Raw genomic sequence first — 17,525 nt, 5'->3', positions numbered from 1 at the left:
AAATCGTACAACGAGGTCTACTTTTGATCGGAAAATTTCAAACTTGCATACACATTCCGGAATATTCCAGATCTCGCAAGCGTTATATTAATAAACAAACTAACACTTTCAAGTAAAAATTAGGTTTGTGTCGACAGAGGTGATTTCTTAATAATTTTATGTTTTTAAAAATTCAAAGAAATTTATGTACAGAACTTTTAATGTCCGTTTTCAAAAACTATATATTTTCTTACACGCAAACAAACACAGGAGAATTAGTAACAATTTATTAACTAATCAGGTTTGAGAAATGAAATGATTTAATGAAGAATAGTTACATGAGTTTTTATTTAAAAGTAAACAAAAATATTAAACAAAATGAACATGACACGCATTTTGCTCTTTCCTCTTCCACTTCATAGGCGAATAAAGCGGCCACCATTTTCCAACGACTGTATTTTCTTTTATACGCATGAAGATTTCGTACATCATGGTTTCGGGTTATAAAAAAACATGTTTAGAGCAGTAAGTTTGGTCTGTCAATTGTTTGGATCCATAATAAAATAAGTAGTAAGTAAATTCTAATACATAACATTTAAATATATAATATTAAGCATATATAACCTAAGGAGAGATTGGAATATACATTAACTAAAATACCGTACATTTAATACTGATTTTTTATTAGATAATCAAATTAAAAATTAAATTTTACCTGGCATATCACCTGAGTTGTCAATGCTCTCGTTGTCGCTGGCTTCCTTCTTCCACACAAATTCAGGTACGAACAAAGCAAGCTGCAGTATGGGTGAGCCTATGGTAATGTTGACACCCCACCGTCTGCTAACAGAGTCGTCCATTCGCAACGGCATCAATTGGGACGTGTTGCGCGAGTATTGCAGATACGAGAACACAGCGCGGGACTCATAAACTGCTACCATGTTTTCTGTAATATAAATAATATTACTTATCGTCATTTTTACTCTAATATTGAGTATAATGTAATGTTGTAATTCTTTTTGTATTTTAAATAAAAATCAATCAGAATAGACACAGTATTTGGCCTATTCATGTCGGGACACTTTCACACTAATTATTTTTATTTGAAATAAGTTATAGGGGGTCATCGGTTATAGATGTAAAATCTTTGAAGGAGGCGAGTGAACGTATAGCACTTGTCGTATTTTCGATTACCTTGCAACCAGTGTTAAAATTTTTAAATTAGTATATTTTATCTATAGTACGGCGTCAGGCTAATAACTTCTGGCGGTACAATGTCTGCAACGCATATAGTAAAAAATGATTAATTTTAATATGTATTAATTCGATTTTTGAAAACGCTTTTTATTTTATATTATCTATAAGTTATTTATTATCTGTTAAATAATTAATTTTTGGACAGGGCGTACCGTATGGTATTTGACTGCAAATGAGATATATATTCACCCCTTGAAAGCTTTTATCTATATAACTAATCAACCTGTATTATTTTTAATTGAAATATAAACAAATATCAAACTTTTAAAATACAAGATTTACTTCAAGATTTGGCAGTTGGTGTAAGTGATAATATTAATAGTTTATAAATTATTAATCTTTCATAATTGACAATTTAACACTAATTATTTTTATCGTTGTTAATATTATTATTATTATATATTACCTTCTGTATTGCTATTAATTCCTAGCAAATCCAGTGGTAATAGAACTCTTGAATATTTATCAAACTTGCTTTTGCTTTTTACATAGTTATTATACTTTGGAAATGACACGGTTGGACTCGATGGTTTCTTTGATTTCGCTTTACTGTTCCCGTAATAGCCAGGCTGTATTGGTGAATGTATGAAAGCCGATGTATCCGGAAGTACTACTCGCTCAGTTGTTATAGATTCCGTATTGTAGCGATTCAGTTGCGTAGGTTCAAAGCCATATATTGATTCTGCTGTTACTATGTCCACTCCAATTACTACGGAAAACAATATAAAATTAGATTTACGTACAAAATTAGCGAAGCACCTATAATGTATATAATGAACATTTATTCAGAATCCAAATAAATAAATCGATATTATTCATAAATAACAATAACAACATTTATTATTATTTTACTTGATTACAGTAAATGAAAGAAATAGGATAAACAAAATAAATTATATATAATTTTCATAACAAATCCAAAAAGTTTCTAACAACTAAATGTAATTATAATTATTAATAAAAATATGTTTTATGTATACCATGACGAAAAAAAAAACTAATTTTGTGAATTAATTAAAAAGAAAAAAAATATATAAACGTCATATGTTTCTTGTATTGACATTTGGATTTATTTTTATCTGCGTGTGAAATGTAATATAATTATTTTAGTACGTATTGAAAATGATGGTTGATAAGTCATTACCTAAATCATTAGTAACGATCTCAAAAGGGCTGGTATACGTATCATGTTGACTTTCGGCCAACACCGAGATGTATTTGTCGAATTTCTGAAGCAAATGTTCGACGCCGTGTCCCGTCAGTTTCGTGATGCGCTGCCACTCTTTGTCGTAATCCACATTCAGTATTGTGTTCGCAGATTTCATTATGTTCTGTGGGTGGGGAAGAAGAAAATTATTAGTAGGCTTATTAAAAAAAATCTACGTGAGATGCGTCACCTGACGCATAGTATTGAGTAATTGATATCTACTTGGTTTTCGGAGATAGGTGTGAACCTTTTCTCTGAAGAAATATTAGCTGAATCGATATTAGACTTCGGAGAGGATCGGTTCGTCGTCAGTGAGTGTGGCACTACGTTCCACACGGACGTGAGGGCGGAGCGTTTTAAAACTGAGTCGTAGTTTGTTAATAGGTTAAAAAAGGCGCCAAAAGTTTAGATAGTAGTTTAGATTGTACGTGTAGCAATAAAATAAATAAAATTCATAACATTAACTTTTGTAGACTGAACATTTTAAGAAAAGCAAGAAGTAACTATATTGTGATATTATAGTTGCTTCATATCACTCATTGATTCGTTTTAATTTTTGCATTGGTTTAAATTGCCAGTACTTAGATGTTTTCACGCATCCAATGTTTTTCCCATATTGTGTATACTAAAAATCAGCCCAAAATGTTGAGCCGAAGTAATTAACTCTATAAGACACGCGACATAGGCGTCCCCATACATTTCCAATAGGACCATTTGGAAGCGGCCTGCAACCAGTCTTCTACCTAACAATGTCTTCTGTCCACCCTGTAGGCGGAGGTCATTCGCTGCGCTTGCCAGTCCGTCGTTTCCACTTCACAACCTTAAGGCCCCAGTGTCCACTTGTTGTGTACGCTATGTTGCCTGCTATTGTGGGACGACACTTAATGCAACCTACTTCCAATCGGTCCTATTGAAAATACATGTAATATAATAATAAAGATGATGAGCATATTGTAGAATGTTTGTAGTTACCCGAACATAGTCTTTGTCCTGACTATGGGTGAGGTTGAGCCCTGCTTGATGCAGCTCATACTGCATTAGCTCGAGCAGGATTCCTTCAGCTACGAGCACATCTGCTCCGTACAGCCTGGGTGTCTTAGAGCAAGCTGTTGCGAGGTCTTCTGCCAGACGGACTCCCACGAATGTATTTACAGTCAGCTCTCCCGTTTCGATTTTGTGCAGCTAAAAGCAAATAAAAAAAATCGTATCTATTGTGTTGGATTTTTTAGAACTTGCTTTGGATTCTTAACATTAATATGTATTTATTTGATACTACGTGAAACTTAATGCTAGAGGCGTTTTAAACTACCTAAATTGATGTAGGTTGGAAAAATAAGTAAATAACACAATAGAAAATAAAAATAAAAAATGTATTAAAAATAGATAAAACCATAAAAATGAACAATTTGTATAATCAAATATCAAAAATATAAAAGAGAATCAAACTTTAAACTTGTTCTAAAGAGCGTGACAAGCTAATCTTAGTTGTTTGCCGTTTCAATTTTCATATAGATACTGTTATATGGCTGTTGTCGGTTAAAATTTATGCATCATCTTTTAGCAGAATCAGAAATGACGAAAGACATATTTCAAATTTTATGAGTGATTGATATCTATTCACTTGCACATAGCAGATACGTTTAATTCAAAATTTCTTAATTCAACATATAATGGATTACATCTCTTATTGATCTCGAAGTGAGTTTATCACCTGGTCGAATAATATATGCTCCGGACTGGACTATACTTCTCTACGAGAACACAAAATTACTTATTGAATTAAAATTTAAATAGCCAGGAAGCGGATTTCGAATAGGTTCTTCTGGAAATCTATTGGGTGGCGTATTTCCAGTAGTGGACGTCTTACGGCTGAAATAATGATGACTAGAAAATGTTCAAACAGAAATACAGGTATGAAGCTATAGTGTCTCTATCAAATATGCCAAAAATTTGACATGGAAACTTATTTTTTTATTGTTGTTACATCAAGTTAACGACGTCGTCAATTACAAATTAGCAAAAAATCATTGGAAGAATCACCGTATGTAGATAACGTGTAGATATTCTATTATATGTAATCTGCAGTATTTATACTATAATACGGAGTATTTTAAATAATACCTGTTTACGAAGTTGGTAAAAGGTTGAAGTTGTACAGTTAAACATATCCGGTTCCTGCCACGGCACCACTTTTATTTCATCGCACATACGAGTCGCTTTGCCGCTGGAACCTGTACAGTAAATAGGCATTTAATTATTTACTCAATTATATTTTAACAATGTCTTAAGCAGCAACCACAAGCCGGTAGAAGGTAGTGTTGCTAGATTTCTCCCTAGGTGGACCAACGAAAAAAACAAGCTCATGGGAATTAGCTGTTACTCGAAATATTCCGATTCGTGGGTATCTGAGAAGGCCAAAACTTGGCGTGATCGATATTAGGAGAACTTCTAAAAGTTATATTGCTACTAGTTCGAAAATCATTACCGTTTCTAGAAAAGGCGGCGTAAGTAACTCCAGCAATATTTTTAATGGTAGAACTGCTTTATGTATTTAACTGCTAGATTGGTCGTTATTATCAGACAATTTCGTTTCTATTCACAAATGGTGAAATGAAATATCTAGATGTAATTGGTTTATTTTTGGTACCACAATTCAAAAGATATGACTTTCCTATATCACTTGTATCTTTTCTAAGATAATAGGCGTGTTTCAATAATTGAAAATTACAAAGTTCACATACAAAACATATTAAAAAAAAAAGATAATGTTACCTGGAGGGCAGTCAGTGATTGCTTCGACTCCAAATTTAGTCCGTGGCCACCAAACGCCATTTGAAAATGATCGAGGGCATCCGTCATAAATAACTAAAAATAAAACATTGTCGTTAATAATATTTACCTAATCATGTAAATATATGGAGTAAAATCGAGCTAGAAGTTCAGGGATTCCTTTGGAAACTTCCGTTTGGGCCAGTACATTGTACAGAATATTTTATATATTAAGGTTATGTTGATTAGACTTTTGATTATTGTGCCTTTTTGATTTTTGAATACGTCAACTTCAGCTTTTATGTAATCGACTGAGCTGGATATGTTATTAGGTAAGTTATAGATCTGAAGAAGTTACATGAATGTAATGTAGTGAAACAGTCAAAATAATTCTTTTTATTCATTAACCGATTTTTAGTCCAATCCGTCATTGTTCCTTTTCCCAGTTGTTGCTTTTTTTAAGTACCCCCTGTTTGATGAGGGATATATTTTTTTTATTAACATTTGTCTTCTTTCTTCCGTCACGGTATTTTTAATGCTTTTTATTTCTTTCATCCATCATAAAATCTTTTCTTCCATAAGCATTATTTTTATTCAATCATCGTCTTTCATCCTTGTTCTGCATTCCCAAAGTATCACAGATTTTGTGTTTTGAGTTTTGTATCTTACATTTTAATATGCAACTGATTTATTATTATCCATTTTTACTTTTTTATCTATTGTTAGATATTCTTACATCCATTTTTTACAAGTTGTTGTAGTAAGAGAGATTATTGGTAAAATGTTATCGAAACCGTTGTGCCGCGCTTTAGATACGCGCGCAGGTGTGTATCAGTCACTTCTTTGTCGGTTAATTTTCGACACACGCGGCGGTCCTCATTCTCTTCTTTCCTTGGCCTATATCTTGATGCGCCTTCGTTAGGCGCGTTACAACAGCGTGGTAAATGACAAGAAAAGAAACACTTCGCTAGGATTAACAGTGGAATTGAAAGCCTATGTATGGTGTACCTTTGCAGCCGGCGTTAGGCGTGACCTCAGCATAGAGATTGGAGCAGGAGTCGCAAGCGCGGCCGATGACGCCACTGCGGCAGTGGCACTGCCCACTTGTGTCTTCACACGAGCTGTTCAGAGATCCGGCGGCGTAGCACTGACATGGTATGCATTCTTCCATTGACAGAGGCTTGTAATGGTTCTCCTGTGAGAAATGGAGTCATACATATCACATAATATATATATATATATACACACACATACATATATAAACGATTGTTAAATAATTATTATTTTTTAGTTTTTAGTTATTTATATAGTTTGTTTCTAGGTGTATAACTCATTTTGACTGGTATAACATCTTAGTGGTAGACTTACCTTGCATCGACAGCGACCGTCCCGCGCAGCGCAGTGCGGATGGTAGCCACGGGTGGCATCGCAGTCGCACGGCCCACAACCCGTCACTCCCCACCAGCCTCCAGGACATTCCTCCTCGCGGTCTTCCGCACAGCCATCAGCTGATCATTATAAACGTTTTGTGTCACCATACTTTGAAATATATTCATCCACTACTCCATTAGTTAAAGATTGTACACATATTGAAAAACGAAAATAAATTATACCACCCATTATTATAAACGATAATATGTATACATAACTAATATGATGAGATGCATATTTGCCAATATTTATATATTCAAGTAATTTTATTAAACCATAATTTAATATTCTCCGATAGTTAATGTATCTGATCCTTAAAAATTAAGAAATTCATTCAAATATGCAAATGAAACTACACGAAACAACTACTGAGTAGACTATATTTCTTTAGCGTTAAGATTGCCGTTAAAAAGTGAGTAACATAGTGATTAGCTAAAAACATACTTTTCAAGGCATCGGTTGAGTTGTACAACGGTTACATTGGTTACGGTTCATGGCTAGGCCGGCAAACAATAACAATTTATTGCATTTTTAACGCGAATGAACTATAAATATTTATCGTGAATTATACAGGTATACTGACCAGTCATAGTATACCCTTGTGCGCATTTGCAGCTGTAGCCTCTGTGTGTATCATCGGGCACACACACGGCGTTCGCGCCACAGGGGCGGAGCTCACAAGCTGCTGCGCAATGTGGACCAACGCGTCCACGCTCGCACACACACTCTGTGCTGTCCCATTCCGACACACATTTACTCTGCAAAAAGACACGTTTATCATATTTGCAGTTTATTTTGTCAATTAAACAATTTATAAATACATAGACGAAATACTGATACAGGTATTTGTAGTTTAATATTATTTGATGCTCACTTTGTGTATGTGACCTTTATATATATACACACGCGATATATGTATGCAAGTATGAATGATATTTTGCCATAAAAATCTTATTGCAGTTCACAGCATTGAGGTGACATATTATCAAGGCGCTTAACTTAAACCTCTTTAAAGAAACTAAACACTATGGCTTCCTTAGGAACCTCAGAGCGGACCGTTACATTATTTACTATACCACATGGAAAAGCCACCATACCATGCTCTAACGTCGTTCAAGTTGTCTCTTCTTGGAATGACTGCGTGCAAGAGTCTTTGAGAGTGGACCTAGGCTTGCGCTGGAATCGCATATATTTGTGTATGTGTACATTTGTACATTTGTACTTATGGATGAAAGTAATGGAATATATAAAATTCTCGTGTCACGGTGTGCTTGATTGAACTCCACCGAAACGGCTCGACCGATTTCCGTGAATCTTAGCGTGTATATCGGCCAGGGTCGAGAATCGGACAACATCTATTTTTCATCCGCCTAAATGTTAAGGGTGGTCCACCCCTAAATTTTTTTTTATTTTTTTGTGATACATCATACAAAAATACATACAACTCTAAATTTTCACACCTATACGATCAATCCTTATTTTTTATTTGTTAATTAAAAACTATATTTTTTTTTGCAAGAATATATAATAAAGAATAAAATAATATAGAATAAAAAAAAATCATATTTTGGCAAAACAATGTTTGCGGGATCAGCTAGTAGTAATGTAAAATTCATATTAATGGACAACAGTTCTACTTTCAGAGAGCAAATACGAGCAGCAATACATCACGCAAGTCAAGGTTGAATTCGTGGATGTTTCATATTATTAAGATTTATTGGTGCAATGGAACTCCAAATAGTAAAAATTATGATGTTATATAATTCACTTGAAATATTGCATACTACTTTGTACTTAATAATATAATACTCCTAATGGAACATACTTTGTGTTTTACTTCAAATATATAGTTACAATAACTCATAAATGTGAATCATCTTTTTTTTAACTTTTTTATCATACACAAGTTTTAAGTTAACACTTACGTAAGGAGAACAGATCGAGAGCATGCAATCTGCTTTTGACTGGCAACCATCGCGTACGTTTTCTCGGACAGTTGGCCGGTTGAGTAGAGACTGTGCAGTTCCAACTCGAACGTCCTGTTGATGTTGCCATTATTAATACATTGGATTAAAAACATTAAATAAATACTTTATTGGTTTTCTAACTTTTATGGCAATACAGGTTAAAATATAGACTAGCAATCTTTATGAATATATTTGACATATTAAATTTAATTATAGATGGTAGTTTAAAATAATATATTCTTTTATGTAAGCTTGATATGAGCTCCCCCATTTGATTTCTAATAAGATCGATTGAAAGTGGCCTGCTTCCAGCACCTACTGACGCAGTTAACAAGGCCGTCTGTCCACCTTGTAACTTAAAGACCCCTGCGGCGTTCTGTTTTGAGCGCTATGTCCTGCTACTGCCTCTCTTACTTCGCAATCCACTTGACTATGTTGGTTATTTTCATGCGTCTACGTATTTTTTTATTTATGACTTATTATTAATTATGTAAATATGTATTAAATAAAATAAATAAATCATTATGATATCAATGTTATGATTTTTATAATAAAACTTCATAATTATTAAACCGATACGCATTGTATACTTCCTCTCCTCGATGCATCATCCATAAGATATTTTATTTTATTTTTTACCACATTACTGTTTGAACACATCGTAAGGGAAAAGCTTACAAAAATTAATTACATTTATAAATTTGTTTAAATGAGGCTATTTTATTTGACAACATCGACAGCATCAAATCAGTTTTCGTGTGATCTTGCAAGAATTGCTTAGCATTCAAACGGTTAAAAACATTTAAATGAATTACTCTATAACATCAAGTGTATGTTCTGTTTTTATATATAAATACTAACCTGTATACATCCCTCGAAATATCCAACATCTGAAGCTAAAAGACCGGCAGTAGTGTCAGGGCCTCCAATGAGAATCTTGCCGATGTATTGTCCTTGTATCTTGTTTGCTAACATCGGTAGCAATGCGCTTCTTAATCCGTAATCGATTCCAACCGAGATATCAGTTCCCAGCCATTTAATTTCTATTCGATGCCAGTTGCCATCAGCGAGGTTTGTCCAAGGCAGAAACATCGATTCTCCGTTGTAAGAATAATGAAGTAGACCAGACTTTAGCTGTATAAAAATTACAATATTTTTATAAAGACTTTTACAACTATATTTTATTAAGAACACTGGTTATATACGGCCACCAAAATAATAATTTATCGCAAACTAAATTTCTTTATTAAATTTCGGCTGATCTGATTGTGCAGTTTAACATAGTATATATTCATTATTGATTGTAGTCTATTAATTTCAATATCTGTGACGTTATAAATGAATCTGCACTTTTATCTGCCATCTGTATAAGAGGTCGTGTTGGACTTCTATCCTATATGGTATAACTCTTTATAATTGCTAAACAAAAATCTTTGTAATATAATTAAAAGATGATTGATCTTTAAATATTGTTTTATTTACTTTTAAATTGAAAAAAAAAATTGTTATGAGTAACCCTAATAGAAGAAAAACTTTAATGAAATTGTTCGTCTGGCAATATTCAGTACGATATTAAAAAAAAAACTACTTAAAAACTCACACTGATGAAAACACTGCTATTCTGTCCCACTTGCACGGACATTAGGAAGGCGTCATGCTGTCTCGTTCTAATGGTAAGTGCATTAAGCCATGGTAATTGTATGGGTCGGAGCAATGGGTTGAAGGACAGCATGCCATCGCCGCTGAATCGCCATGGTGGTGTAGTTGCTAAGTAAAGATTGAAATAGTTAGGAATATCTAATCCGGTAAAATAGCAGCATGTATCGAAGCTCCCACGGGTGTCGTCAAGCTTCGACATTTTGAAAGAGGTCTAAGGTTAGGGGGTACTCTTCGCCCTGCCAACTTAAATCCGTTGAATCTGCAAATGCCATTTGGGCAACAGTGATAGTCCGGTTAAAACAAAAATAAAGATCTCTTTTTGTATCGATCTAAAATCATCTTTTATGCTACGATTTATGGTCTAAAACATACAGTGACTAAAATCTCTATATCAGAATCTAAGAAACAATTATATCTTAATACTAAGATTGTAATTCTTGATTTTACTACAATTACGTCTTCGATGTTTATTCAGGATCGCTTGACAAACATTGGATTGCTCTTGCTTAACAACGATTTCTATCAGACAAGAATTGGATGTACATAGATAATAAGGTAATATTAAGCGGGCGGTTATCAAATGATACGTTTTGGAAATAGATGTATATACAATACATTACTTAATATAATATAAATCGCACAGTGAAAGTAAATATGTGCTGCGATAAATAGAAGTTAAACATCTCAATTTGTCATTTAAAGATACAAAATAATACAGTTAAAAGCAGTGAAGATTTACTATCATATTAAATAAAGGTCTGCCTGATTAGGTATTTCTTAGCAGCATAGGTATATTAAATAATTATTGAGGGTTTCTTTACACCATATAGCATATGGTGTAAAGAAACCCTCAATAATTAACTAAGGAACACAGTTGTATTCTCGGGAATGGAAGATGTTTAAAACTTACTTTCCGCACAATCGTGGCCGGTGTAACCCTCAGGACAGTCGCAGAGAAAAGAGTCCCAGAGGTCTGTGCAGTTGGCGCCGTGGTGGCAAGGCGCAGAACTACACTGCGAACGTTTCTGAGGGCATCCGGCCAGCGTCCCATTGTCTGACACGTAGCTGTATCAAAGTTTTTTTTTATTACAAAAGAAGAAGAAAGAAGGTTCATAATGTTTAAGTTTCTATGGCGCTTAATCGATGTTGCGTATTTACATAATAATGAATATTAACATGAACCACAAGCTCTTAATGTATAAATAAATATAAAATAATTTATTGCCTTATATATTATAGGAGTGTATACAACTTAATATAGTAGTGTATACAGTGACCAACATAATGTCATCCGATTGACGCTCGCTGCAAGGTTTGAGACTTCCCCAAAGATCATTACGACAATTGGTCTTGTATTAGCTTAATAAATATTTAGGATATTACATAGGCATAGATTCGTTTTTAGGGTCTCTTTGCTTACCTGGGTGTTATGCGGAAACTTTACCATATAGTGTTGATCTGACCAATTACCTGTAACTCTAGCGTGTGCTGCTAATTTTACCTCTCGTGATTTTAATTTACGATAATTATGAGTTTCTGGATTGGAATCCCACTAATGGTTTTACAACTAGTACGCTGCTAGTGCACAAAGGAGTAACACAACCCCAAGGCAGCGCCCGCGAAATAGTGCGACAGGGACAGGCAATGCGTAAAAGAGGTGGGTCTCTTTTTATCGTGCATTCTTTGAGCCCGCGCCAGCAGTCTCGGCGAGCCGTTGCAACGTTCGGACAATTTATCATACTTCATCACGCAATATTCAATGCGGTGATGAGATTTCTAAATAAATTATAATAATGCATGTTTTGTTAAAGGGTATGATCGTTGAAGACAAAGATAATTAAAGGATCAAAATTTACGTACCTGTTAAGATCAAGAAACTTATGATCAATATACAGATCTGAGATACAGCCAACGAAGTCTTTATTCTTCACTTGAAAGCTCGTGGGAATGTTCGGTAGTCCGCCAATTTGCAACGGTCCAGTAAGATCGAGGAATCTGCGATAGTGGAATTTTCTATATCTTATTGTTTTTAAATACTGCGCGATAATTTCATTTAAAATTATGTTATTTTAGGTCTGTACCTGTGACACGTTTCAGTGGGACTGTCGCAGCGTGGTGGCAATTCTTTTCTTGTAAAGTTTGCGCATGCGTATTTAATGCCGAATTCGCTTGCGCCTGCTAAAGACAGGTCTTTGTCGCAGTCGTCTAATATCATTGTTGCAGTCTGTGAAATGGAAAAACAATTTTTTTTTAAGATGAAAGTGTAGAATCTGCAGTTTTATTGTTACAAGAATATTATCCTATTTGATTAATACTATATTCTGTGCAAGCTTTTAAAATTAGAATCCTAGTTTATGAGACATATTATCTCATTTTATTTGTATCCATTCTCATATGTAAAATACAAGAATCGGGATATGTATTTCATTGTACATGATAATGTCCTAAAATAATAATAACCTACATTAAGGATTTTGCATTGAAATATTTGCACCGCATCGTACATGTATTCCTTTGATCTTAATATGATACATACGTTACGTATAAATAATACCTTGTAATTTTAAACGCTAACATTAATATACATTTAAGTCTGACTATAAAATAAAATTTATAATAATATTAAGTAAGCGTGCGTTATATTCTGTAAATAAATGGTCATATTAATAGGTAATGTTGAGATAAAACTGCATTTGTACAAAAAAATTAAAAAAGGAGTGTCGTTACACTGAATGTAAAAAAAAATCGTCTTATTATTTTTGATTAATTACTTACTCGATTATAATATCGTATCTCCACTGAGTGCCAAGCACCATCAGCGACGTAGGCCGCCACAGTGACTTCGGTGCGGGCACCTCCAAGAGCAAAGGAGAAGCGGAGACCTTCACCACCAGCTCTACCAGCTCCAGAGGCTACAGTTTCTAGCGCCACAAAATCGTGTCGTTCGTTATATCGCCCGTTGTACATCAACAGACCCGAAGGAGATGTCGTTGCAAATCTGAAATACATGATAGCAGCAATATTCTATGTTCAAAATACGTACGACGGTCGTGTCGCGGTGAATTCCCGAACTTTTACGCAATCGGACGATCTTCAGTCTGGGTCGTTTCGCACGGCGCGAACGTCGTGTATTTAGACTGCTATGCATCAGAATTATCCAGTATAGTTAATATTCATTGTATAATAGATACTATCAAAAAACACGCGTTTTTTTATTTTCGTGATATTCATGTAATGCAACAGAAAGATGCTATATTATGTATTTATTTTTATTTTATTTGGCATACCTTCAAGCATTTATGAAGGTTGCAAATAGGATTATCTTAATATTAAAATAACTTTTTAACGTTTTCACGGACTATATAAAATAATTCATGGTGTAATTGTACGGTACTGTTAAATCAATCATTAGATAAAAACCTATTATATATTGGTGTATCATTAAAATATTTATAATGAATTCCTAAAATTAAGTTTCTTCTAATGCTTAGATGTAAGTTAGTAAAATTATTGTTATATATTTTTTCAAAAGCAATGTCTGCATTATTATGTATGTTTATACTTTTATACGTAAGTAGCAGTAGCAAAGAAGACTCGAGTTTCTCGCGCAATGGCGGTGCTTAAACATAATAAGAAATATGTTAGTAATTAAATCAACTATGACATCAAACATTGGAAAATCATGACAGACACGAGTAGCAAATGTTTTGACTTCAACGGTAATAACATTTTGTCTACTCTTCTTCACTACAAACTATGTAAAATAAATTAAACTTACTTCATTTTGAAATTAAATCTGTGCCGTCTTTTCAAGCCAGGAAACGTAAGAAAAGATGCGGCCGGAAAGCTCCTAGCTCTCAGTTCACACATAGCTGTCGTGTACTCCGCGTCTATTGTACAACCTTGACACAAGATACCGCCCTCGCGTCTCGCTACACACTGTGATCCACTTCGGCAGATTGTTCCATCGCCATTCAAGTCACACGTTGCTTTCGTCAAAATAGTTTCGCAGTTCGTACCTAAAAGTATATATTAAGTGGAATATTTAGCGTGAAAGACCAATCAATGTAGTTAAGTAATGCCGAAATCGCCATGATGATCGGCCCTGTGCTGCTCGCATTTAGCGATTTCCTGTGACCTTATCTATGTCGTGGGTCAACCTAGCGAATAACCTTCCTACGTCGCGTATATTGGCAAGTGGTCGCCACTTGAGAGCCTTTCGGCTCCAACGGCCTTCGGTTGCACGAGTTAGGTTAGGTTAGGTTAGCCCCGCCCATTAATTTTTCAGTCAAGCAATTCGTCAAAAATCATTACTCGTTTAGGATAGGTAAATATAGTTCTCAATAATAAGTTCAACACTGGGGCGGACTTATGATAGTTATTGTATTAACACCAAGAATGTAACCTAATAACTTAACATATTCAACAACATTCCAAGAATTTACAATATTAACTATGACGACGCTAAACGTTCTATCATAAAAGAACTGTTAAATCGATTTATGTATAAATTGAAAATTTTATTAAAAAAAACCTCAAATAACTATAATATCGTAGCAGTTTAAGTTTTCTATCCATCTTTGTTCTGAACTTTCGGTACTATTTAACGCTCACAATAGTTTCAAAGTATTGTTACAACGCAATTCACTCTCTATACCTAGAATATTTTTGGACTTTACTGAAATTTCGGATGTTACTGTAATATAATTATAATTATTAATAAAGTTTAATTCCAAGCTAAGTAAATAATTTTATAAAGGGTTTTTTACCAGTAAATCCAGGTGCACAAACACACGTATATCCTCCTTCACGACGCATGCAAGTGCCGTTATTAACGCAAGGAGATGAATAACAAAGGTCCACTTCTGTATCACATAGGAAATGTTCCCGTAAACCTAAAAATGATAAATCAGTACATGAAGTCTATATAACTATAATTAGATGAAGCTTTGCTCATGTTTTATATATAGTACCTACCTGTGAAGCCTTGAGGACATTGACATGTGAAAGTGGTCACTGGATAAATTGGCCGAAATAAAACAGTGTCGCTGTTTATAAATCCCGATGCGTTACCAAATTTGAGTACTGTAAGGCATTCCTCGAAGTTCAGGCACGGTTCATGAATGCAAATGTTGTCATCAAATGGTAGCACCTGCGAATAAACAATCATCTTAGAACACCTACTGCTAGGTATAGGCCTTCTTAATAGATTTCTTATAACACCAATCGAAAGCGGTATGCATTCAACGTTTTCCGACAAACTTGACAAATTTATCTATCTGTCCACAATTACTTATCATAATTTCAAATAAGCCAGTAACTTACCTGAACAGTAGCTAGTCTGGCAAGTGTAGCGCGATTGAGGTACAGTCGCTCGCGCAAGTGAGTGGGAGAGTAGAACTGTGAAGTGTCCCATCCAACGCCCAGCTCAGCCTCAGGTCGACGTGCAGAAAACGACACATTGAGAATGTTACCCGTTACGTCGGTATCGTCCTGAAATTGTGATCAAGTTTTAAACGTTGCAAGCATCCACTAAATATAACATTATGAAAATATAATCGATATTTGAAATTAAGAACATTTTTATTTTCTAAATTTAATCCGTAGAAAATTCTTCTTATTTATATCGTAATAAAATTAAAACATAATCGACACTTCTGTCATGAAAGAAACTTGAATTTTTCAAATTAATTTCTTCGTCATTTCTGCCGTTGGACGACCACTGCTGAACATGGGTATTATGTTCATATCTATGCATTCCAGCGTCTTCTGAAGAACGTTCGAGTAACGATACTTCTCTAATCCTCGTACGGAAAAGAATCATATCGTATCATATCGCCAGTTCGGCCATAGCCGGTGTAATACGAACGTTTAAAAAGAATCACGTTTTATAGACCAACGATCTCGTTTTCTACAAGTGGCGCCCAACGTGGGTCTCGTGTTATAATGTCGTATCTGCCTAACTTGTATTTTAATAATTCATTGCTTAATTGCTTTGCAAGTTCTAAGACGTCAAACAAAGATAAATTAATCCTTTTGTCAACAGACGAAGGATGTTTAATGTAACATACTTCATACGCTGCGCGAACATGGGATACCTCTATAACAGTGATTCCCAAAGTGGTCTACATCGACCCTAGGGGTCTACGACAACCTGCAAGGGGTCTTCGGACGTCAGCGAAAACAAATTTGGGGGTCCATGAAATAAAAATGGAGGTCCGCGATAGTGGATCTCAACAAATACACTGATAGTACCTATTTACTTACATCATACTATCTTATCATATCAAAACATTTACATTATTTATAAAAGTACCTATGAAGTAAAAAAAAATATAATATATGTATATAAAATTGAGTAAGTTGTAGGATGTTGGTATTCGCTTTGTGGTCGCAATACATTTTGAACTTGTAAAAACCTGAGAGTCTCAGTCTCAGAGCTTCGCTACCTTGCACTGACTTGTTCAATTCGTCAATCTATAAATACGAATGTGAGACAAATACGTTTATTTGTTTCGTTCGTAAATTTACAGGAAATCAATATCAGGTAAGTAGGGGGTCTACCTAACACGGAAAAACATGGCAAGGGGTCTACGAAACAAAAAGTTTGGGGAACTCTGCTCTATAACATTGCTTCTACAGGTCAATAAATATCATGTACCCTTCACAATAAAACATTTGGTTAACCTTCACAACATTCTTCTATTTAATTCAGAATAAAGAAACTCTTTCTACTACTTAAGTTCTGTATTACTAAAATAGCATTACGAAGACTTACTTGCACACTGAACACGTAAATGTTCTCCTTAGGGCATGGTATAATAGCAGCTAGTCCATCTATGAAGAAACCCAACAATGGCGACAGAAACTGTTCGGCTGTCATATCGTTAAGCCTTACTGTTATCGAGTTAAACAGCATTTCTTCGGTAATGAGTCTCACTGACAGTTGCATCATAGCTTTAATTTCGTTAACTCCATCTGTAGACGAAACGATTAATTAATAATTATAACATAATAATTTTTATAATTAGGTATTTACAATAACTACTGTACTACATTACAGTTAATAGTGCCTATTACCAGGTAAAAACACAGATTAAAAATATTTATGAACACATAATAAAATTATTAAGTTTCGAGATTAAATATTTATTTATACAAATAAATAAAATTAGAGTGTATAATATTAAAATATCTGCTTAGTTCTAACTGCATATGAATATAGATAGTACATAAATATTGGTGTATATATATAT

General features: G+C 34.3%; 1 protein-coding gene across 1 annotated transcript in view; it reads right to left on the bottom strand.

Annotated features, from left to right (window-relative positions):
• The window catches only part of stan (Protocadherin-like wing polarity protein stan), a 178,330-nt gene that overhangs the window by 12,707 nt on the left and 148,098 nt on the right, over positions 1–17,525 (bottom strand). The window contains exons 18-38 of the mRNA XM_068774801.1: positions 17,048–17,247; positions 15,595–15,762; positions 15,247–15,421; positions 15,039–15,164; positions 14,048–14,288; positions 13,045–13,267; positions 12,351–12,493; positions 12,130–12,264; positions 11,180–11,334; positions 10,211–10,377; positions 9,472–9,744; positions 8,569–8,682; positions 7,227–7,401; positions 6,581–6,720; positions 6,221–6,407; positions 5,216–5,308; positions 4,565–4,674; positions 3,416–3,625; positions 2,381–2,567; positions 1,643–1,945; positions 695–925 (exon numbers count right to left, since the gene is read on the bottom strand). Of these exons, the coding sequence (XP_068630902.1) occupies positions 695–925; positions 1,643–1,945; positions 2,381–2,567; positions 3,416–3,625; positions 4,565–4,674; positions 5,216–5,308; positions 6,221–6,407; positions 6,581–6,720; positions 7,227–7,401; positions 8,569–8,682; positions 9,472–9,744; positions 10,211–10,377; positions 11,180–11,334; positions 12,130–12,264; positions 12,351–12,493; positions 13,045–13,267; positions 14,048–14,288; positions 15,039–15,164; positions 15,247–15,421; positions 15,595–15,762; positions 17,048–17,247 (3,756 nt within the window). The remainder of the gene's footprint in view (positions 1–694; positions 926–1,642; positions 1,946–2,380; positions 2,568–3,415; positions 3,626–4,564; positions 4,675–5,215; positions 5,309–6,220; positions 6,408–6,580; positions 6,721–7,226; positions 7,402–8,568; positions 8,683–9,471; positions 9,745–10,210; positions 10,378–11,179; positions 11,335–12,129; positions 12,265–12,350; positions 12,494–13,044; positions 13,268–14,047; positions 14,289–15,038; positions 15,165–15,246; positions 15,422–15,594; positions 15,763–17,047; positions 17,248–17,525) is intronic.

The sequence above is a fragment of the Battus philenor genome, unplaced genomic scaffold (genome assembly GCF_028537555.1).
Source record: "Battus philenor isolate CCGP_79_NKW_IND1 unplaced genomic scaffold, ilBatPhil1.0.hap1 SCAF_7, whole genome shotgun sequence".
Classification (NCBI taxonomy): Eukaryota; Metazoa; Arthropoda; class Insecta; order Lepidoptera; family Papilionidae; genus Battus; species Battus philenor.
This window is presented reverse-complemented; position numbering and strand designations above follow the sequence as displayed.